This window comes from Lytechinus variegatus, chromosome 7, assembly GCF_018143015.1.
Source record: "Lytechinus variegatus isolate NC3 chromosome 7, Lvar_3.0, whole genome shotgun sequence".
Lineage (NCBI taxonomy): Eukaryota > Metazoa > Echinodermata > Echinoidea > Temnopleuroida > Toxopneustidae > Lytechinus > Lytechinus variegatus.
In genome coordinates, this window is record NC_054746.1 from 7944503 (window position 1) to 7969345 (window position 24843).

A 24843-nucleotide genomic window follows, 5' to 3' on the forward strand; every position below is an offset into this window, starting at 1 on the left:
CAATTCGGCAAAAGTTCATTGACCCTAAATGACCTTTGACCTTGGTCATGTGAAATGAAACTCAAGCAGGATGTTTAGTAATACTTGATTAAACTTATGGCCAAGTTTCATGAACTAGGTCCATATAATTCCTAAGTTATGCTGTCATTTAAAAAACTTAACATTTGGTTAAGATTTGGTGTTGACACTGTCGCCGTCGGAAAAGCGGCGCCTAAAGTCTCAATTTGTTATGTAGGTGAGACAAAAATTGTTTGTTTGGTGTGAAGGTATTTGTGACCATAGCATTAGTCATAGTCCCTGGTAGAAAAATGTGAGATGGGTAATCAAGTAGCCCTAGGGTGCTCTTTTTGCACCCCTTTCATGACCTCTTCAGCATGAGCGTGGCTGACCTCATGTACAGCCATGTAGATCTCAGTCATTGCCTGTGGTAGGACAACTTTAGATGGGTAATCAACTAGCCCTAGGGTGCTATTTTTGCACCCCTTTCATGACCTCTTCAGCATGGGTTTGGCTGACCTCATGTATAGCCATGTAAATCTCAGTCATAGCCTTTAGATGGTAATCAAGTAGCCCTAGGGTGCTCTTTTTGCACCCCTTTCATGACCTCTTCAGCATGGGTGTGGCTGACCTCATGTATAGCCATGTAAATCTCAGTCATAGCCTTTAGATGGTAATCAAGTAGCCCTAGGGTGCTCTTTTTGCACCCCTTTCATGACCTCTTCAGCATGGGTGTGGCTGACCTCATGTATAGCCATGTAAATCTCAGTCATAGCCTCTGGTAGAAGAATTTTAGATGGGTAATCAAGTAGCCCTAGGGTGCTCTTTTTGCACCCCTCTCATGACCTCTTCAGCATGGGTGTGGCTGACACTATGAACATCCATGTAGATCTTAGTCATCGCCTCTGGTAGAAGAACTTTAGATACGTAATCCATAAACTGTATAAACAAAAACAAAGGTAATATAATAACAATGATGGTAGTCGTAGTAGTAGTAGTTACATTTGTATATTACATGACCTATATAGATACTTATGCGCGATTGGTCAGCATACCGTCACGTGACCATCCTAACAAGGATGATTATCGGTATCTTTCCCAACATGACGTAAAATATGTCATACCTCGGAATATAACGCTGTGATTACGTCATACCTCGTGATATAACGCAGTTATATTCCGAGGTATGACGTCACATGAGCATATAATTGCGCTGCATTCGCACAGCGCAGCGCAGCGCGAAATTGAAAGAAACACAATTTTGTTTGTCAAAATGGCTGCTTCAGCGAGTCGATTCGCATCGCTTGGTGAGGAACAATTGGAGGAAATCATTGATCAAAAAGATGCCCGTTCAACTAAAAGGGTTATAACTTTGGCGGAGAATGTTCTCAAAGCTTACTGTGAACACAAAGGATTTACAATTAAGGATACAATCACATCAGCTGAGCTGAGCAATATTCTTCGATCGTTTTATGCGGAGGTGCGTAGATCAAACGGTGAACTGTACAGTAAACGTTCGATGATAACGCTATGATATGGACTGCAGAGACATTTCAGCAAACTTGGTTTCAACGTCGTGAATGACCCGGAATTCAAAGAAGCAAATGACATGTTTCATGCTGTTCTTGTAAAGCTGAAGAAGGCAGGAAAAGGATCTGTTGATCACAAGGAACCGATCACAAAAGATGATTTTTTGAAAATTAAATCATCTTCAGCAACTGATGTGAACACACCGAGAGGACTTTAAAACAAAGTTTTCATGGACATTATGATGCAGCTGTGCAATCGTGGGAGAGAAAACTTGCAGAATTTTTCTCAGAAAGATTTTGTCGTTGTAAAGGATTCTACAAATGAGAAATATGTCTACCTCGCCACTGATAAATTAACAAAAAATCACCGTGGAGAATCACTGGACGACTCACGAAGTCAACAAGGAAGGATGTATCAAACTCATAAGCCGGACTGTCCCGTTGAAACTTTTGAACTGTATGTTTCTCATCTAAATCCTGCATGTGATGATTTTTTTCAGCGTCCGAAGATAGGTGTAGAAAGAAATCAACAAGTGTGGTATTATAATTCCCCCGCAGGCAAGAATACTTTGGGTGATAAAATGAAAAAAATATCACTTGAAGCCAACACATCAAAGGTGTACACAAATCATTGCTTACGTGCAACGTCAATCCACGTCCTGGATGCTGGTGGATTTGAAGCGAGACACATCATGTCCGTATCCGGACACAAGTCGGAAAGTAGTATCAAACACTACTCTTATGTTGATGAAGCTAAAAAAAGATGCATGAGCAGATGCCTTTCATCTATGGGTGATGGAACAGCTGGTCCATCGACACAGACGAGGCCTACAGCACCGTCCACTTCTCGCATTCATCCTACTACTACTAGTACTAGGCCTACTAGTCCAGGACCAGGTCTAGGACCAGAACAAAATCCTACAGCTCTCGTGCCAGTAGCAAACACCGAAGATGCATCGTCACAAAGTTCACAGTCTCAGTCTTCACCTCAAATAAATGTTGTCTCGAACAAATTAGCCTTGGACAAGAAGCGGCAGTACAATTTCTACAATTGTACGGTCAATTTTTACAACTAACATTGACTAGGCCTAGATACTACAGCGGCATCTAGATTCTAGATAGAGACTAGACTCAACATTGTGTTTACTTTTAAAGCGTTGGAATTTTAGCATGTTCAACTTGTTGGTGTTTGGAAATATTTTATCACGTTTTTCGGATTTCTTTACATCTAGTGCACTGGAACTACAATTATTGGTGAGTCAGTACAATTTTCTACCTATCTTGTAATATGCATCTATACAGGTCATTGTAATATAACAGATATTGACTTTATCCTTCGGGAACAATATAACATTTCATTTCCCTTGGGTAGTTATATTTTTGTCTTGGGAACTATATTCTTCCTCAGCGCTACGCGCTTCGGAAAAATATAATATCCCTCGACAAAAATATAACTCCCCTCGAGGATCTCAAATGTTATATTTCCCCTCTAGGCAGTCAATATCTGTATAATAGCACTTACTAGATGTTTCTAAGCGCTTCACATTGTAATTATTATTATCCAAGTCAAAGAATCGTGGCATGCCCACACGCAATGTATGCACTTTTGTATAATGATAAGTTACAATAGAATGTAATACATTTATCAGTGAAGTCTTATCACAATTTTAAGATTTCTAGTGTGAACAAATTCAATATGTGGAGTCTATTTACATTAAAACAACATCCTCTTGAAACTTGACTGCGATTGATTTTGAACATTTCAAATTAAAGGCAAAAGTTCGCAACAGTATCAAGACTTTGGCTCTTTTAAATGTTATTATTACAGCTTATCTGATAATAATTCTATTTTATAATCACCTATTGTACACAATTTAAACCAGGAAATAAAGTATAAAATCTATGAGAATTACTCAATTGTCAAATCCAAACAGTCAAACAATTAATTCAAAAAGTTCAACAATCAGATAAAAAAGTAATGTTTAAACATGGTAAATTAATTTAAGCAGTTGTATTTGTGGAGGCGCCATAGCTCAGTCGGTAGAGCAGGAAATTCGTATTCCGGTGACCCGGGTTCGATTCCCACTTGGTGCGCTAGTGCCCTTTGGTAAGGCATGAATCCTCATTACTAGGTCCTTCGGAGAGGACCTTAAGCCGTCGGTCCTCTGGTTGCTTGCTTACAAGAATTCATGCTTTCTTAGCAATCAGGTAAAAAAATCCCCACCCACCCATACAGAAATTTTTTGTTGGTTGGGGGTTAATCAAATAATTGATTTTTCAAGCTTATACCAGTCAATATTTTGAGAGGAGATTTTTTTTTTGTCTGCTCCTGGGATATTCTCAAGTCAAGTGGGGAAACATGACTGAATGAGAGCTTGAGAAAGTCCACTAGAGTGGATGAATGGTTTGCCTTTTAAAGAAGTAGATTAGTAGAAGCTTCAGTATTTCAAAGAGTGATCGAATATTCATGAATATGAGAGATTTATCTGTGTTCAAGGTTTACCTTAATGTGTTTGGCGCAGTAAATCTTGACCAGTTCCCCCATGACTGCATCCATCTGCTCTTCTTTGAACGGCCCTAGCCTTACATTACTCCCCATTGCAACTGAAAAAAAGAAATAACATTATTCAATCAATTCTCTTTTTTGATAGATTACATTACTCCCCATTCCAACTGAAAAAAGGGAATTGAATTATTTCATTAATAGTCTTCTTTGAATGGCACTGATATCACATTTCTTGCCACACCAACTGGTAACAAGTGGAATGCCTCTGGCCGTCTCACCTGCATCACGCGGTTCAATATAGCAGCAGTGCTCACTTTGAATACTACTCTAACTCGCACAAGATGTTCAGTGATACATTGTTACTCTTATTTCCTTTTTTTATGAACTAGACCAATAAACTTACAGAGATATAATGGTTATTCAACAAAAAACCCCGACATGGCCAAAGTTCATTGACCTTACATGACCTTTGACCTTGATCATGTGACCTGAAACTCGAACAGGATGTTCAGTGATACTTGATTACTCTTATGTACAAGTTTCATGAATCAGATCCATAAACTTTCAAAGTTATGATGGTAATTCAACAGATACACCCAATTCGGCCAAAGTTCATTGACCTTTGACCTTGGTCATGTGACCTGAAACGCGCACAGGATGTTCAGTGATACTTGATTACTCTAATGTCCAAGTTTAATGAACTAGACCAATAAACTTTCAAAGTTATGATGGTAATTCAACAGATACCCCCGATTTGGCCAAAGTTCATTGACCCGAAATGACCTTTGACCTTAATCATGAGACCTGAAACTTGCACAAAATTTTCAGTGATGCTTGATTACTATTATGTCCAAGTTTCATGAATCAGATCCATAAACTTTCAAAGTTATGATGGGAAATCAACAGATATCCCCAATTCAGCCAAAGTTCATTGACCCTAAATGACCTTTGACCTTGGTCATGTGACGTGAAACTCAAGCAGGATGTTCAGTGATACCTGATTAACCTTATGTCCAAGTTTAATGAACTAGGTCCATATATTTTCTAAGTTATGATGACATTTCAAAAACTTAACCTCAGGTTAAGATTTCGATGTTGATTCCTCCAACATGGTCTAAGTTCATTGACCCTAAATGACCTTTGACCTTGGTCATGTGACATGAAACTCTAATAGGATGTTCAGTAATACTTGATTAACCTTATGGCCAAGTTTTATTAACTAGGTCCATATACTTTCTAAGTTATGACATCATTTCAAAAACTTAACCTCAGGTTAAGATTTGATGTTGACGCCGCCGCCGCCGCCACCGCCCGCCGCCGCCGCCGCCGTCGCCGTCGGAAAAGCGGCGCCTATAGTCTCACTTTGCTTCGCAGGTGAGACAAAAAGGAACAATGTAATTGCATAATTGTCTTCTTGAATGGTATTTGAACGGCCCTAAAATAATAACATCACTTCATTACAAATCTCTTCTTTGAATGGTACTACTGACTCATCTCACATTACTTGCCCAATCCATTAATTCTTCTTCAATGCTTGAATGGTCCCATCCCACCCCCCCCCCCAAAAAAAAAAAGATTTTATTATTTCTATTCTTTGAATAGTCATAATCTTGCAGAAAAAAAATCAAATTGTATTTTCACTTATATTTTTACTTTCTTACTTCTGTGAGGTCCTTTTTTCTTGTAACACTGGTGTCTCTCACAATGTCTCTGAAAGTAAAATTAAATCAGGCAAGATAAGAATACTGTCGCAAATCAAATACCAGAGCATAAAAAGATCCTATCACTTTTATGATCAATTTGTAATACTTAATTGTTGAGAGATTTCTTTAACTTTTAAGAGGTTCACTTCAAGGCATACTTATTTTAAGGAGTGAATATAATGATAATTATGTAAGATTTTTGAAGATATTGAGCTTACTCTGTTCATGATAAAACAGATTTTTAAGATAAATGCAAATCATCGGGGCTTTGTACATTTCAATGAGTATTAGTATTGATTCTTATGCTCTCTTAGTGTGATTTTAGATCCTGAACGATGAGATTTACCACTAAAGCCTGATTTCCCTTTCATTGTCAAGACCAAAATCTAGTTGAAATGATGATGAAAAAAAAGTGATTTCATGAGCTATCAATAATATCACTTATCTGTTTCTGTTTGTGGTAACTCCCGTAGGAACTCGGCAGGACAGCATTTTTTGCTGGTAAACGCCAAGATGGTATATAACCAATTACCTTGGAAACATTTTACGTCTAGGTTAATCAGTCATAGTGGCTGACGTAATAGACGACAAATATCACTCTTGGGCCTTTTTATCAAAGTGGAGACAATGGCAGAGTTGGGATTCGAACTCACAACCTTGCGATTATGAGTCCAATGCTCTAACCACTGGACCACACGACCCGATCTGAAACCAAGCTCTGTGTTGTAGCTCAGTCTAGCAGACCTTATCACCCACTGAACTCCCAGGCCAACATCCATTGACATTAAATCAACCCACATATGAAGTTCTGCATTTACCGGTACTCAAATACAGAGCATTAGTTGAAGCTTAAAAACTCTGAGTTGATTGTTGAGAGTTGATTGAGAGTTTACCGAGGTGCCCAAATATGGAACTCTATTGAAAAGAAAATCCCCCTTGTATCACTATATATTCCTTCTTAAACACATCTTAAAAACATGCTCATCCCCCCTCATCCTGATTATTGTTGTTAAAATAGCCTGCATCATTCCCCCCCCCCCATTTTTAATCCCTTAGCCCCTGCTTGAGTTTAGGATACCTTTAAGTTATTCTTCTATTGTTTTACATTTATTCCTTTCTTTCGGCCCCTTTTGCTTTTGTATATATTTTGCTTTTATTATCATATTGTTTTTTGTTTCTTTCGCCTTTTATTGTATGTTCTTATGATTTATGTCATATGATTTATGATTTTGTCATAACCATGATTGATTGTATATTGTACATTTTTATTGTTGTGTGTATGGACCCCTAAGAAAAACAGCATGTGCTGATAGGGTGTTCCATCCCACAAGTGGTAAATAAATAAATTTAAAAAAAAAATTAAAAATTGTTCATTATGCAAAATTGGGACAAGCAAATGGCCCTAGGTCCATTTTATGAAACCCTTCTTGGTCGTACAAACTTCTATTACAGCTACAGAATGGTTCAACTTGCTTATAAGTCAAGAGCACATTTGTTCAGGGTTGGCGCCAGGGTTCTTTGATGAGGGGGGTCGTGTGGTCCAGTGGTTAGAGCATTGGACTCATAATCGCAAGGTTGTGAGTTCGAATCCCCACTCTGCCATTGTCTCCACTTTGATAAAAAGGCCCGAAAGTAATATCTGTCGTCTATAAGGTTAGCCACTATGACTGGTTAACCTAGATGTAAAATGTTTCCTAGGTAATTGGTTATATACCAGCTTGGCGTTTACCAGCAAAAATGCTGTCCTGCCGAGTTCCTACGGGAGTTACCAGAAACAGAAACAGAAGATGATTAACGACCTATGTCTTTTTTATCATTTTTATTTGGGGGGTATTAGCTGTCTTTTTATGCTCTCAATTCTTTTCTCTCTCTTTATCTTGATCATTTCTTTCTCCCACTACTTGAAAAACTGTCATTACATAGCATTCAGTCAGATTCCACTAAAAGTATACCTTTCCTTGGAAGATGTTGTGCAAATACTTCCTGTTCCTCTGGGTCAGATAGACCATATCAGCCGTCTTCAATTCAGTTACGAATCTAGAGAAAGAAATAGACAATTAGGCTTACAACACAAGTTTCTGCTCAACTGAATAGAAGTTATTAAAACTGATTTAAATGGGTCATCCTGTTTAAGTGTGCTCAGATTTGACTAAAATCATGCAATGCTAAAGGTTCTAGGGCATGTTTCACAAGAATTAAGATTGACTTAGAGTCAAAGGTTTTTTGCTTAAAGGTCAAGTCCACCCTAGAAAAATGTTGATTTGAATAAAGAGAGAAAAATCAAACTAGCATAATACTGATAATTTCATCAAAATCAGATGTAAAATGAGAAAGTTAAATTTAAATTTTAAAGTTTCGCTTATTTTTCACAAAACAGTTATATGTACATCTCAGTGACATGCAAATTAGATAATTGATGATATCCATCACTCACTATTTCTTTTGTTGTTTTTTTTGTTTGAATTATACAACATTTCATTTTTTGCAAATTTGACAATAAGGACCAACTTGACTGAACCATATAGTATTAAACAATGCTAATTCCACATGTTCAGGGAGAAATTAATCCTTGTATCAGCCGACAATGAGAAAATTAGAAAATATCATATTTCACATAATAAAATTAAAAAAAAATAGTGAGTGGATGATGTCATCAGTCTCCTCATTTGCATACTGAGCAGGATGTGCATATAACTGTTTTATGAAATAAAGTGAAACTTCAAAATGTCATAACTTGTTATTTTACATCTGATTTTGATGAAATTTTCAGAATTATCCTTTTGGATTTTTCTCTTTTTTATTGAAATCAACTTTTAGTTGAGGCGGAGTTGTCCTTCAAATAATGCTGACATTTTCCTATGCAATGCGCAATCTTATTAATTGATACTCAGTAGCGTGCGTCCTCTTAGCATGATTTGACAGATTAGGCAATGCCTTCTTACTGCAAGAAGCTGGAAATTTAAGTTCAACTCTATGTCACACTTAAATCTTTGTGAAACACCGCCCTGATATTGAATTACGAAAGAGCCCATTGTGGTGGGAAAATGTTGACAAAAATGCACTGAAATGTATATTGCCATACAGGAATCCTTAAAATAATAACATCAGAGCTGCCAACCTGAACAAGAACATTTCAGTATTTTCAAGGCTGAAAATTTTGACAGGGATACCATAAGACAACACATAAACTGAAACTTATGAAATCAGTATTTTGCATGAAACCATCAGCATTCTTCTCTATTCTCAGTACTAAATACGGAAAATCAGTACTACTTGGCAGTTCTGTAACATACTGTTTAACATGAACATTGCAGCTGTTTGTGGTCATAACTTCATCAAGAGCATATATGAGAAGCAATCCAGTGTAGTTGAAATTTACAAACCATCAAGAAATGATAAACAACAAAACAATTTCTTGTTGAACTTTAATTTTGAAACTATTTCAACTTTTAGCTAATATAGCAGAACCTACCATTATATACACAACAAAAATGAGTCTACCCTAAATCAAAATGCTGTAATTTTTTTCGCGGAATAATAGAGATATAATATCTTGTAGGTGTTTTTTTTACACTTAACTGATTAAGTAACTCCCGGGGAAAAACGAGATGGATTGGTTAAGTCATGCAGGAGTAATCCATGATTGGGATTATAAATGACAATTTTTTTAATGTCACAAGAGTCGTTTTTTTCCGATTGTGTAAATGCAAAGTTGGGTGAAGGTTGTTTTGGAGGTGAATTTTATGGTGCTAATGCTGTGTTACTATTCATCATTTAGCCACTCCACACAAAATGTTGATAATGCATGTTCATGGTCCTGTAAGCATAATTTTTTTGTGACACATCATCACAAGGGCTTATGGTAGTATCTTCTATAACTCAAAAAAAAAAAAAAAAAAAGCATGTTAAAATTGGAAAATGTTAGTGGCTCCCCTCACCCAATTTCTCAACCCCTTCCCCATCTTTATATTCTGGAACAACCACTGATTTATCCATAAATTCAACTGATCCTGAGAAATTGTTAGGAAAAGAATGCGTTTATGCAGTATAAAGAGTATTCATTCCTAATATTTCAATTGTGCTCGTTCAACCATGAAAGTGTAAAAAGTTCAGAAATTGTGAGGTAATAAGAATGATGGATGATAAAAACAGCAGTTAAGTGACATTAGAAACTAAATTTGCCCCCATTATTCACTTTAAAAAATGACATCAAAAATGCAATATTCCCCCTTTGATGCGTGCTCACACATCCATAAATAAACAAATCAATTTCTTTTTTGCACAGAATCACTCTGCCCATAGGTTGATTAACATTACTTTAACTTCCAAATGACATTGCTAAAAACAGTTTTTAAAAGTTTTGAGGAAAAATTTCCACCATGAACACGTGTATACCCAATAAGCCGGAATACTAGTACCAGCTTCAAGTCGTATGATTTGAAAAGCAAGGGTTTTAGATATCAGGTGACCTTTAAAAGTTATGTCATTTTAGAGATATTCAGTCGATAACTTCAGTTTATAATTTCATTGACAAGTTTTTAGCATAAAAAATTACTAAAATATCCTATCCTACCAAGGAGGCTCATGTGATAATGCACGGTAAGTCTTATACGGACTATGCGTAAGTTATTGTTGAATGATCTACTGTCAAATTAGTGATTTTGGGACAGGATTTGAGATGATTGTTAGTACGTGAAGCTAAACAGCATCAGCCAGGCCAGGCCGGGTATCAGCGGAGTAAGGTGCCACTGACATGGCTGGGCTGGAATCATGACAAGATCATTCAGGTCAAATATTCCTTGAGAAGTTTGAAATCTGTTTATAATTCAGCGTGAGGGTCATGATCATCCAGATTAATTCAAGGTTCAAAGGGCTAAGGGGGGACTTCCTTTTTTTGTTGTGTATAGATATAAGTGCCTCCTGTTTCAGATTTGGTAACATTTACAATTATTCTGTCTGTCTCCGACTACCGGTATGTCTCTGTATGTCTATATCTCCCCCCCCCCCCTCTCTCTCTCTCCCTCTCTAACCTACACTCTCGGTCTCTTTCTTCTTATTTCCCCTGCCATTAAAGGTGGAAATATGCTGAACATAATGATCCTCCCCCCCAAACAAAAAAAAAATTAAATAAAATAAAATAAAATTGTTCATTACAACTAACCAGAATAAATGTAAGTTGAAGCTGCTAAGTATTTTAGTAATAATGCTTTACTCAGTGCTCACTCTCTCTTTAACAGAACAACCATGTTTGTGAATTTCATGTATTAATATCTTTTTGATGATATTTCAGAAGTGAGTTTATGATTTGAATGAAAGAAAAGTGATGGCAAATGAAATTATCAGAAAGCTTTCAAAATAGTTATTAGAAGAATGATCTTGAGAAATTTTTGAGGAAACATATGGAATAGTAAACACAAAGGAAAAAATGATGTTAAAAATGAACGATGAACAAAATACATCGGAAATGGCAAAAAAACAACGGAAATGGCAAAAAACCAACGAAAATGGTTTATCAAAGAATCATGAATTTCAAACATAAATGACATAGTTAGGAGGAACAGATCAAGATTTATTTTATGAACAAAAGTAAACAAACATAAATCAAAAGGAAATAAAATTTTTGATGATTTATTAAATAATTGAATGAGGAAAAGTAATGCAAAGGGAAATACATGTATTTTTCCGTGTCAGACACAATTAAGTGATTAAATGTGGTGCAACTGATTATTTACTATCCCAAACCACCCCCATAAAAGAAGAATAATGTTAACTTGATTTGATGTTGCAATTAGGAATCTAATAATCTTAAGGTGTAAGTTTTCAGGTTTTGATGTTTTATAAAAAAATACCCCTGCACATAGAGAAATTAGTCAAATACACAGTTTGGAGCACATCCGTTTTCTTCTCTGTGCAAATGCATGATGAATTTTGTAGGGTATGTTTCTCACAAAAAAATATTGTCAAGCATCAATCAAAATTAGCTATATCAATATTTGAGAGAGCTATAGCCTATACAGAGAAGCATATTTCATAAATTTATTATTTTTTCCAAACTATGTATACTTCAAAATTAAAATGGTAATAGACATTTTAATAAAATGCAGATTTATATTGCAAAAATAAAAGGAACTAAGTATAACAGAAAAAAAAAGTTATATACAAGATTAAAAATGATAAAAGGGATTTTATTTGTAGAGGTCAACCCTTATTTAATATTATTATCATTATTTCAGTTTAAGTGAAAGAAATATTGTCTTATTATAACTGATATTCTGATTAAAAAATAAACATGATCATTGTTTAATAATTGCTAAAATATCACTTAGCATAAAACAAAAATAAATAATTCAAAGATATAACAAAAACAATCATCTCTTCCTAAGTCAAATGATCTAATTAAATAAAATAATTTTATATTACATAAAAGATTGTTAATCTTCTAAGTCACAATGTTTACTGTAATCGTATAATCTTAATTGTTTTGACCTAGACAAAGGATATGATGTTACTTCAGAAATGAGATAAAACATTTCATAAAATAATGATATGAATCAAATGATTGGCTGAAATATTTCAACTGACCAATCATTTATTTTAGTTAACATGAAAATGTGTAAATGACCGATACTAATGAAGAGTACTATTGATTGTTCAGGATTTTTGCAATGAGGATGGTTTATCAAATAACTCATAAAACATTAATGCATATCATTTTAGTCAGGCATTAGAATAATTACACACTCTTGTTACCTTGGAAACAGTCCAAATGCCCTTGGCTATGCATCAGGCGTATCAGAACTGTTCCAAAGGTATCTCTAGTGTGTAATTCTTACTGCCCTACATGCAAATGTGTATTATTTGTATATTACCTGACGTTCCCAAAGATGTTATCAAACCAGCTGTCACTCTCCTCACCATCATCTACCCCCTGACTCAGGTCAATGACCTCATCTTCTCGGTCACCAGGTTGTCCAGCTTGGTTTTCTCCTGCCGGTCTTTTCTCAACATCTCCCACAAGACTGGTCCCTCCACCAGAGCTATCGTCAGAGATGTGCACAAGATCATCTTGCTTCAGCCCTGGGGGACTTGGCCTTTGATTCTCTCCAGAGTGATGATTGTCCGATGACAACCCATCTACCTCATCATGACTACTTCCTACAACCACAGGAGAAGTCTTTGGCGATCCATCCTCAACATCCATGGGTTCTTCTTCTTCCCCACTAAACCTCTGATTCTCCTTGATTTTGTGAGGGCTATTTTGACTTGACCCTTGACTGTCGCTATCGAATGCGAGTTCCATCAACAGTTTCTTAATGTGGGGTTTCTGCCTCTTCTTTCCAAAGTGTGATGAGTCCTTTGAGGTATTGTGGATGGTGTCTTTGTCTTTGTTGCTCTGCCTACTGGACAGAGCCAGTCTGCTTTGCTTTGACCTCTTGTTTTTTAGGTTCCCAGTCTGTTCTCTCTGCTCAACCCTGCTTGATGCAGTACTCGCTTCTTCCGAACCATTAATGTAGATGTCACTGTCATATTTTGTATGTGAAGGCAAATGCTGTTTCGACTCTTTCGCCTTCTTGGTTGAGGGTTTTGCCTCTGCAGTATGCAGGAAGCTGACTGATATAAGCTCATCATCAGAAGATGACTTTGGAGCCGTTTCCTGTTCAGGAGCTAGCAAGATTTCTTCCTGGTTTATGTCAGGTAATTCCGGAGATGTTTCTTCCTTCAAGGTTTCACTGACAGTTTCAGGGCATCGTAGCTTGATATCAGTTAGAAGAACAGAACAATCACTAATGGGATGTCTTACAGATTCTGAAACATTATTGCTCTTCTTATTCGAAGAGTCATCCATTAATGGCACTGTATCAGAGTGAATTTTTTGCTTCAGGGATTCTTCTGCTACAATTTCACGTGTATCCTGACCATGCTCTGCCTCTTCTGCAGATTCCTTGATTACATCATCACAGAGCACTTTTTTCTTTGAAGAACCTACTTTACTTGCACCTCCCCTTTTCCCCTCTGCTCTTTTCAGTGATAACTTGTTCCTACTTCTGACATTCTGTCTTCTTGGTTTATAATCAAAGTCCCCTGATGATGACGGTGAGCTTTCGGTCGCTTCAGAAGTCCATGTCAGTCTACCTATTCCCGACTCTTGGCCTACAGATGACGAGCGTATGGTCGATTCAGATTTGGTCGAGTTCAAAGAGCCTTTCAATCGGCTTTCATATGTAGTCGAGGAGTAAGTTCCTTCTGATGACGAGCCATCTACCTTCATGGGTGAATCTACCACCACATCTTCTATGTTTTCAAGTTTACATGTTACAATTTTATGGTCATTCAGATAGCGGTTTCCTTCCGCTTTGACACACTCAGAAGTTCCTTCTGAAGATGAAACACCTACCATTGGGGGTAAATCTACCGCTGCATTTTCCATGTTTTCCAGTCTACATGTTACAGTTTTATGGTTTCCTTCCACTTTGACACACTTATCAGGTTTCACGCTTGAAGCGATTGAAGTCTTCGCTGATACTTCTTCCTGAGGACATCCTGGAAGGCTACTTGTTGGATGATCACCATGTCTCACTGACAAACCCTCCTTGGATGCTAACAAGCTCGGGCCACCACCCAAAAACTCAAATCGTTCATCATGTCTCAGAGGCAACACTTCCTTGGAATCTAATAAACTGGGACCACCACCAAATTGCTCATCTGGGTCCGGTACCCCGTCCGAGTTGCAGTCCATGTCGGAGACTGATGGGGATGGCAAGATTTCTGGCTTGATTTCATCGGCAGTCTCTGTGTCAGTTCTTCCAAACTCCTGCTCAAAGAAACCCCCGCTCTTTGATTGGCCTTGGAGATCTGTTTTGTCTTTCAATCCAGGAGCTTCGGTCTTCATTCCTTTGACACTGTAGGATTTAGAAGAAAAAGACTGATAACCAGCTAATCTGGTATGGAAATTCTACATTTTTGTTAATATCACAGCATAGGAATTATTTATGACATATACAAAATAATAATTGATAAAGACAATGAAATTGCTGAATCATCATATAATCAATAAACAGGTTTTTTTGGGGTGTGACATTGTTGACAATTTTATATTTAGAACGTGTACCTGTATAATAAATCTACACAAGTATTATTTTGTTTACTACTCTATTGAATTTTCACCTTGCTTTAAAATTTTCTCAGTCAAGGGATATATATTGTTTTAATTCATTTATTATTTATTTAATCTGAATCCTTCTTTTACATCAAAGATGAATGAATAAAGATAGTGGAGTTCAAGGAATAAAATTTACTTCATTTCAGAACAAATGGAATACATGAGTTAGCTTGCAAAGGATGTGTAACCTATTTTCAGAGATTAACCTTGATTCTACAGGGGAAAAAATGAAATTAGCAATAACACAGCAACTTACATTTTCTTCAACTTATTCCTCTTCCTGTGGGCGGACTCAGTTATAGCCTGACCCACAAAGTCATCGTCTGCTTTGGGAGCAAAATAGCTGCTGATTGCGATGTGCTTGGAAGGAGGTGGAGTAGCACACAATGATTTCATCAGCTGCGATGTGGTGTGGCCAACAGTCGATGGATGGTACTTGCAGACAAACACCACTAGCTTCTTGGCGAAGAGCCTGGCAGTAATGAATCCTCCACCTACAAAGAGATGAACATATATAGAAAATGTGAGGAAATGTTTTACGACACGCTGCTAAATCAAGGCACCTACTGCACAAGTTATAGTCAGAATCAGAACAGTTGAACCAAATTCAACCAATTTAACATTTTTGCCTGACAGTCCTTCATTTCGGCTACTAAAAAAATTGAAATACACACGGACTGAATTATTATCAACTGACTGCAATAATTCAAAAATTAGCAGAAGATAAAACAGCATCTGTCTATAGACCTCAGCTGCAAAAGATGCAGCATGTAGTAATCTTGCATTCTTTTTATTCCATTTTCAATGTACAAAGATTTATGATGGAAATATCTACTGCTCAGGGCCCCCTCTTACAAAGACTTGCGATTGATCCGATCAATCACATCTATGGACGGCCAGCAACGTCAACATCGAAAATGCAAATTTGTTCAAAATATTTTGTAGGTTGATATATTTATTCATAGGCCTACTCATAATTCTCTTGAAAATTCAGTGTGATTCTCTTTGTTTTCTAAGGAGATTGAGCAAACTTCCTGTAGAAGAAAATATGACATCAATGGATTTCCATTCCGTTGAGGTTGATTTGATCAATCGTAACTCTTTGTAAGACAGGGCCCTGATGATCTTTAAGCAATGTGTCAGAGGAAAAAAATTAGAATTTCAAAGTAAGGACATTTTGAATTTCATTTAGGGGCAAAAAAAGGAAAGAATGGATTTGAATTTCATTTTTTTTTGTAAATTTATAAGGAATAGATTCGAAATTCATTTACTGTACAATAAATAACAAATTTTTATTGCAATTTCCTGTTTAAGACATGAATATGAATGTCTTTTACAGTAGAAAGAAATGGATTTGAATTTCATGATACTGTAGTGTAAATATGAATTTGAAAAGAAATACATTTGATTTTTACTGACAAAAAGAAGAAGATATCTTCACCTGCATGTCTTGAGTTATCATCCTTCCAGACTGGTGATCCGATCTCAGATGGCATCAAACATGAGTGGTGATGCATGTTAGAATCTACAAACTTATAACCAATCTTAACAGACTGACCTGCAAGGAAATAGGAATCATAATTGATTTCAGTGGTGGGCCATCAGTCATTTTGTGCAATCCGAATCCCAACTGCATTGCTCCAGTCATGACCCGGTATACCAAATCAAATTTTTGTTAAAGGTCAAGTCCACCTCAGAAAAATGTTGATTTGAATCAAAAAAGAAAAATCAGACAAGCACAGTGCTGAAAATTTCATCAAAATCGGATGTAAAATAAGAAAGTTATGACATTTCAAAGTTTCGCTTATTTTTAACAAAATAGTTATATGAACGAGCCAGTTACATCCAAATGAGAGTCGATGACGTCACTCACTCACAATTTCTTTTGTTTTTTTATTGTTTGAATTATACAATATTTCAATTTGTACGAATTTGACGATTAGGACCTCCTTGCCTGAAGCACAAAATATTAGAATAATGGAATTCCAAGTGTTCAGGTAGGAATGAAACTTCATTTCACATGACAATGACGAGAAAAAAAATATGTCATATTTCAAACAATAAAATATAAAAGAAATAGTGAGTGAGTGATGTCATCAGTTCCTCATTTGCATACCGACCGAGATGTGCATATAACTGTTTTGTTAAATATAAGCGGAACTTTGAAATGTCATAACTTTCTTATTTTACATCCGATTTTGATGAAATTTTCAGCATTGTGCTTGTCTGATTTTTATCTTTTTATTCAAATTAAGTTTTTGTTTGGGTGGACTTGTCCTTCAAAAATGAAAACTCCTAACTTGCTTAGAGTGACAAATATTCTAAAATTCATCCCCCCCCCAAAAAAAAAATAATAAATAAATAATAATGAAATAGATTACATGAAGCACATACAGAAAACTAAATGCCATTAGAAACAGTGAAAAAAAAGTCTGAAGAGAATTATAAATGTGAATCCAAAAAGAATGGCATGCAGAACTATGATGAATTTATTATTATGACTTAAAGGGGAAGTTCACCCTGACAAAAAGTTTATTGTAAAAATAGTAGAAAAAATTATAAAAATACTGTTGAAGTTTTGAGAAAAATTAATAAAAGAATTAAAAAGTTATTAGAATTTCAATTACTTGATTTGTGACATCGAGCCGCATTCCTACATAGCGAATGTAAAAAATCAATGAAATGTCATTTTCTCAGATAATTGAAAATGGTTTTCACTGTACCTTTTGTATATCAATAGACAAATCATTTCACACCCGATCATGAATAGAAACAAAATTAAGTCATCAGGAACCATACAGAATTAGAAATTCATACATTTCATATTACATAACATATGGGGCAGCTGCTCGTTTATGACATCACAAATACAAGACTTTGAACTCTAATAACTTTCTTAATCTTTTACAGATTTTCCTCAAACCTTTACCAATATTTTTTATCATTTTTCTGCTATTTTTACAACAAAGTTTTCTTCAGGGTGGACTTCCCCTTTAAGAAAGGTGTTGTGGCTCAGTGGATAAGTCTTCGGACTTTGAACCACAAGTTCCGGGGTTCAAATCCCACCGCAGCACTAGCGCCCTTTGGCAAGGCGTTTATCTACATTTGCCACTCTCGACCCATTTATAGTAAATGGGTACCTGGTAGGAAGGAATTCCTTGAATGCTTGATGCGCCAAATCAGGGTAGCCGTGCTAAAGCCGGAGTAATAGTATGCAGCGCTTAGAAACATTTGTATTAAGCGCTATATAAATGTTGCATATTATTATTATTATTTAATGCATTTTTTTCAATTTAAGTTTGTAGATGAACTTCATACCTGTTGTAATTTGATGTTCATCTGTGATTGGTTGCTTCTTGGAATCGTTTCCTTCTTTGACACCAGCCCATTTCTTCTTCTTAGTTTGTTCATAGTGGGAAACCACCTTAGCCTTGATGGGATCCCGGAGTAGGATAATGACCTCCTGTTAAAGAGAAATACCAGTAGTTGCAGGAAACACTGATTTCATGAGAAAGTCTGTAAAACCAGGCTTAATTGTCAGTATATCATCGAGGATCGAGATCTGGTAGTTACATAAACTGAGCTTTGTGAAATCTTGAACTCTACGCTGAAAAATGTTCACACTGAAAATCACCAACACAGATAAGTGCACGTGGGACAGTGCATTGTTATTGCTCTTAATGTTGTCCCGATCGACGCTTGACCCAAATCCAGTGCTTATTTGCTAATTTCTCAGCAATTACACAATTTCTTCCAGAATCCTTTGGCACATATTTTTCATTTATACAAACAGACATTTTGGTTATCATTTCACCGGATTCTGTACAAACTCATATTGATATCATTACCACAACTGGCATTTACCATTAACGTAAGACAAGACACTTGGAATTCTTAGTTTCATAAAAAAATTTGATCTATATAATAAACTAATTCATCTTTCATTTATTTATTATCAGTACTTCATTAGGTAGACATTTATCAACATAAAAAAAACGTGGTGGCCTATTCAATAATCTAGGTTCTGTTTTCTGTTACCAAGTAGAAATATTAAAGTCATCATCCAAAAAGGAAGGAAAATAGAACATAGACTTTAATGCTCTTTTATTCTAATAGTAGAACAGGATCAACTACAGTTGAAAAAAAAAACACATTCACAGAAAATTAGCTCTGATGGCAGAATTCTTGAATTTGAGAGAAAAGCAAAACAAAATTTAATATATTTCTAGAAATTATCAATTCTGGATCAGGGGGAATAGAACTAAAATCTACAGAATGTCGTTTGCACTAAGAAGGAAAACTTATTAAATGGTTGATAGTTATAATGGTCAAAACTCATGAAAACTGTACTGCTATTCCAATAATAAACAGAGCTACCAAGTCTCACGCATTGTGCGTGAGACTCACGCATTCAGGGCCCAGGGGGGCCACTTCCATTCACGAGTGGATACCATGCGCGACCATGGGGTCTCAAAAAGCACCCTAAACACGTAATTTCCATTTTCTGAAAATGCACCCCTTAACAAGTATTGGCGTGTGAAACCCTACCCTAAACAAGTATTGGAAACAAAATGATACTCTTGGCAAATATTCCCTGAAATGAACCCCTAAACAAGTAAAGGAATGTTTTATTGTTACGGGTCCTTCGGTCGTCGGCTTTACCTTTTTTGGTTTAGTACAACCCCACCTTCTACATCTTGCGCAAATCGGACTCTAAACACGAAGTGTTGGGGCAAAAAGGACATCCTTTATAAAACATTTTAATTTTGTTTTATCATCCCCGCAAATTCGACCCTAAACACGTAATCTTCCTAGCGAAATAGATACCCTTTTTTCATTATTTTTGTGTTTTTGACACCCTTATCACGTTACGTACGTAACGTGCCCTATTGTGAAAAAGACATCCTTTTTACGTGTTTTTTTGGTCGCGCATGGTATCCACTCGTCAATGTAAGTGGCCCCCCCAGGATTCAGGGTCCGTCTCACGATCTCACGCATGGCACCCATTTTTCTCACGCATTGGGACCCAACAGAAAAAAAAGAGAAAAAGTAGCATTATTCACCAGATTATACGACTGGCCGACCGCCTTCGCGTCTAGCCCGGCACGCGAGACGAATCGAGAGTGCAGCCAGCGCACAGCTAGTACGTGATACGATGAATTGCGTGCGTGCATCGCATGGTTTTGAAGCCCATATCTCATGAGCGCACGAATTTTCGCAACGTACAAGTGTAAGTACTGGCCGCGCGCGCACAGAGACGTCGAGTCATGAAAATCTCACGCATAACATTTTTTTGAACTTGGCATCTCTGAATAAACCATGAACATTCTATACTAAAAGAAAAATCATTTGCGATGAATGGTCACAATAAGTGATTGAAAAATTGAATTGCCAAAAGAAAATGAAAGAATCACTAACTCTATCAAAGTTTAGTCACCTGTAAATGCCTGTCTTCAAACCAGGTCTGCTGATGATTAAACTCATCAGGAACAATGTAAAGTTCGGTCATGAGTTTGCAGTTCTCACTCACCTGTAAACAAAGAAGAAAAGGTTAGTGATGTCTACCTTTAAAGGTCAAGTCCACCCAAGCAAAATGTTGATTTGAATAAGGAGAGAAAAATCAAACTAGCATAACACTGAAAATTTCATCAAAATCAGGTGTAAAATAAGTTATGGCATTTTAAAGTTTTGCTTAATTTTCACAAAACAGAGATATGCACTACTCATTGACATGCAAATGAGTCAGTCGATGATGTCCATCACTCACTATTACTATTTCTTTTGTTTTTTAATGTTTGAATTATACAATATTTAATTTTTTTTACAGATTTGAGACCATAGGAACCATCTTGACTGAACCATATGGTATCACACAATGCTAATTCCACATGGTCAGGGAGGAATTAATCACGGTTTTAGATAGGATAGATAGATAGACTGAATAGATAGAGGGAGTGATCGGTGAGTGAGGTATATCAGTTTGTGAAAATTAATCATCATTGCGTCCTCAAGACTAGGTTAACAACTCTGTAGATCTACAATAGCTATTAATTCAAATGTAAATAAACCATAATTAACAAACATCAAAATATAAATTGTATAAACATGATCAGGCCTAGAATAAATAGGTCAAACGTTAGGTGGTACCATTCATAGATTCAATCAAAATAAAATTAAAAAAGAAAATTACCCTCATGAAATACAGTCGTCTCTGTTTGTTCGTCTTTTCCATTGTTAATGTTATGATTCAATTCTTGATCCTAATTTCAAGAATTCGATATCTTAGCTCAGAACGATTTTGTGTCAACTGTTCACTTCAAGACATATTTAGGGTCTAATCAAGTCCGAAAAAGTATCCAGTGCAGCGTTAGCCGGCGCCAGTACGTACGTAGGCCATCGGTAGTTCACTGTCCCCTAGCCCTGCAGCTAGCTGCGGCCGCGCTGCCGGGGGCCGGCCGTCTGGGCCAGCTAAGACTTCGAACTCCGTTACTCGCGCGGTAATGGTATATGGTAGCTCAAAAAAATGAACAAAGGGGAAAAATGTTTGGGATTCATATCCCGGGGTTCATATAGTCTAAAATCTTGATACTCAATCCATAGGTACGTACATGATGTTGATGTACAAGTAGAAGAGCAGCATTCCTACATAGCGAATGGTAAAAAATCAATGAAATGTCATTTTCTCAGAAAATTGAAAATGGTTTTCATTGTACCTTATGTATAACAATTGACAAATCATTTTTCACCCGATCATGAATAGAAAACAAAATTAAGTCATCAGGAACCATACAAAATTTGAAATTCATGCATTTTATATTACATAACAGTACATGGGTCAGCTGCACGTTTATGTTTATGACGTCACAAATCCAAAACTTTGAACTTTAATAACTTTCTTACTCTTTAACCGATTTTCCTCAAACCTTCACCAATTTTTTTACTATCAAAGTTTTTTCTGCCGCATATTTTTACAACAAAGTTTTCTTTAGGGTGAACTTTCCCTTTAATGTCAGAAGTACTTACTTCAGCATACGTACTATTACTTTATGGAATGCCTTGCCGGGAATCACTTACATCTGCACGCAGTGGCGTACCGTGGGTCACGGCATTGGGGGCACCATCAAAATTTTTGAGTCACCTAGTGAGCGTGCGAAGCGCGTTCAGTTGCAAGGTATACTGACCTAAAAGAGATATTTTAAGGACAGTGCCATTAAACGGATGTGTATCTCATTGATCATGCGAGCGCAAAGCGCGAGCTGAAAATTTTTTACATTCAGACCTAGAAAGGGGCATTATATAAGCATATTTTTGTTATCATGTTACATACCTGTGTCGCTAAACAAACAATACGAGCGCGATCGAGCACAAGCTGAAATTTTTGTATATATTGACCCCAAACATGGACATTTTAAGGACTTTAGTTCAGGAATCAATTAAGAGTATACATATATTCATCTAATGCGAGTGCCAAGCACCTGTTGATTTTGTTATCTAAACACAGGAAGCACTTGTAGTCATTGTAATAATGATTAACATACGCATCTGACTAATCAATATTGCGAGCGCGAAGCGCGAGCTGAAATTTAGGAAATTAGACCTGAAGAGGGGTATTCGAAGGCTTGTTTGTGGGAATTCACTAAGACCATACGTATTTCACTAACCAAATGATGCGAGCACGAAGTGCGAACTGTAAATTTTTGATATTCAGATCAGAAAAAGGGATATTTTGAGGACTATTTTTCAAGGAATCCATTAGGAGTATACAAATCTCACCATAGTCATGAGATCAAATGAATTTGATCTCAATAAATCACTTGACAAAGCCCTATGGGCGAAAATTTGTGAAAAAATAGTTTCATTACGGAGTATTTTTATATATATATATATAAATATATATATATATATATTGTAAAGAAATGGATGAAGAGAACAATGGTAGGCGTAGCTTAAATCAAGGTTCCCCAGAGCTATCTACCCTTTGGAAAAATTGGTGATGCCGAAAAAATGTCTCTGCCGGGAATCGAACCCGGGCCCCCAGCTTTGAACGCCGGTGCCCTAGCCACTGACCCGTCTGTGGTCAGTGGCTAGGGCACAGCGGCGTTCAAAGCTGGGGGCGAAAATCTGTCTTTCTGACGGTCAATCGGATCTCGGTCGCCCTAGCCACTGACCCGTCTCTGTGGTCTAGTGGTTAAGGCACCGGCGTTCAAAGCTGGGGGCCCGGGTTCGATTCCCGGCAGAGACATTTTTTCGGCATAACCAATTTTTTCAAAGGGTAGATAGCTCTGGGGAACCTTGATTTAAGCTACGTCTACCATTGTTCTCTTCATCCATTTTTTTACAATATTTAAATAAAAGAGTTGCCAAAGCTGTTGTACATGTAGCTTCACACATTTATATATATATCGTATTTTTTTACAACAAACATTTCGTCAGGGTGAACTTCCCCTTTTATTTTTAATGTGTAGTTATTGCGTTTTAAGAATCATATCAGTGTGGCTTTGTTACGTCATAAAAGGCCAGTGTCGTCATCAAGTTATGCGCACATATAAATCCGTCGTCTTCGTCGCGCATACCGGATATCATCAAGAGTACTCGTACAGAGCGCAATACGCGCCTTAGTGTATTTGTAAACAAAAGCGAAATGCATGATGGGAAAAATATACCGGTACTCGTCGCGATCGACAAACTGCATGTAGTTCTGTGGTCATGACTTAGGCCTCGATCTCTGCATTTTTGCACCATGCGTTTTCCCATTTTTGCTCACCCTTTTTACTTTTCGCTGTCCTTCTTTCCTTATTTTCTTATCTTTTTTTCTTTCTTTCCATATTTCTGTCCCATTAGACCCCCCCCCTCAGTGGTTGCTTTCATCTCAATTTAGTTTAATAATGATATCGAACCAATGAATATCCATTGATTATGCCGTTGCTATAAGATACATGGTAACAATTAATTTGACCAGATTAAATATGAAATTGTGGTTTGCTAGTTTGTTAAACTATATAACTTTTATTATCAAAGAGTTATCAGTCGGAATTGCCACCTCCCAATTTAATACCTTGGACGGTGTAAATGCGTGTAAATGCATGCAATACTTATAGACATTATATATAGGCCTATATATGACATACATGACATTATAACATTCGACAACTGAGAGCCGTGGAGGGGGAGGGGAGCAGATGTGGGGCACAACCATAGATACATATTACTAATTCATCTCTATATATGGGCACAATTAACCGGCTATTATTAGAGTCAGTGTTTTATCCTTTCATGCATAATATTTCCAAGATTATATCTTTCTTTACTATACATTTGTTTTATTAACTGTCTGAAAAACAAACATTTGTCTTGATTAAAATAATGAGCGCGTAAACCCCGATGTGAAGCATTTTTACATACTGAACTGAAAACTGGGGCTGTCTTGTGCAATTTTTTTTAACTTGAAGAGAACCGTTTTGTTTTATCTTATCAAGATGATGTGCAATTTATTGTGTTCCCTTTTTCACACAAACACGTAATGTAGAACTTGGAATAGACCCATTTTTGCTCAGTAATTCATGCCCGCTTTCCCACTCGCTTCTCCATAGTGGCGTTGCCCCCCTCCCCCCAAAAAAATCATAATTCATCTGAGACGACTATGCTCCCGCTACAAGCTTTTGATTTTTATAGGGAATTGCGACTTCTTCTGTAAACAAATCTTTGTATCGTTTTATTTTTCATTTTTGCAAAACTTGAAGAAAATTATTATTTCGGCTATTTGAATGGAAATGACTTAAATTTTATTCATATTCAGATCTGAAAAACGGGACATGTAAAGCACCTTTTTGTAAATCAATTATGCGCATATACCGATGCGATAATTATATGACATGAAGAAGGAATTAATATTCTAAGGACTTCTAAAGAAAATCTTGAATAGAATCACAATTTTTCTTAACTTGAATG

General features: G+C 36.5%; 1 protein-coding gene across 3 annotated transcripts; it reads right to left on the minus strand.

The window, feature by feature from the left end:
* Positions 1-200: 200 nt before the first annotated feature.
* Positions 201-21388, minus strand: LOC121418352. Of its 3 annotated transcripts, none has more exons than XM_041612169.1 (11): positions 21086-21388; positions 20333-20425; positions 18214-18358; positions 16337-16453; positions 15152-15389; positions 12605-14635; positions 7688-7772; positions 5694-5742; positions 4030-4130; positions 774-936; positions 201-661 (listed from the first exon to the last, which is right to left on the minus strand). In XM_041612169.1, exons 1-10 carry the CDS (start codon positions 21125-21127, stop codon positions 802-804), a joined length of 3036 nt encoding a protein of 1011 aa, XP_041468103.1. In that variant the 5' UTR covers positions 21128-21388; the 3' UTR covers positions 201-661; positions 774-801. The 3 variants fall into 3 exon arrangements, with proteins under 3 accessions (XP_041468103.1, XP_041468101.1, XP_041468104.1); XM_041612170.1 differs by having other exon boundaries at positions 202-936; positions 12605-14205; positions 14395-14635; XM_041612167.1 differs by having other exon boundaries at positions 201-936.
* Positions 21389-24843: the final 3455 nt, after the last annotated feature.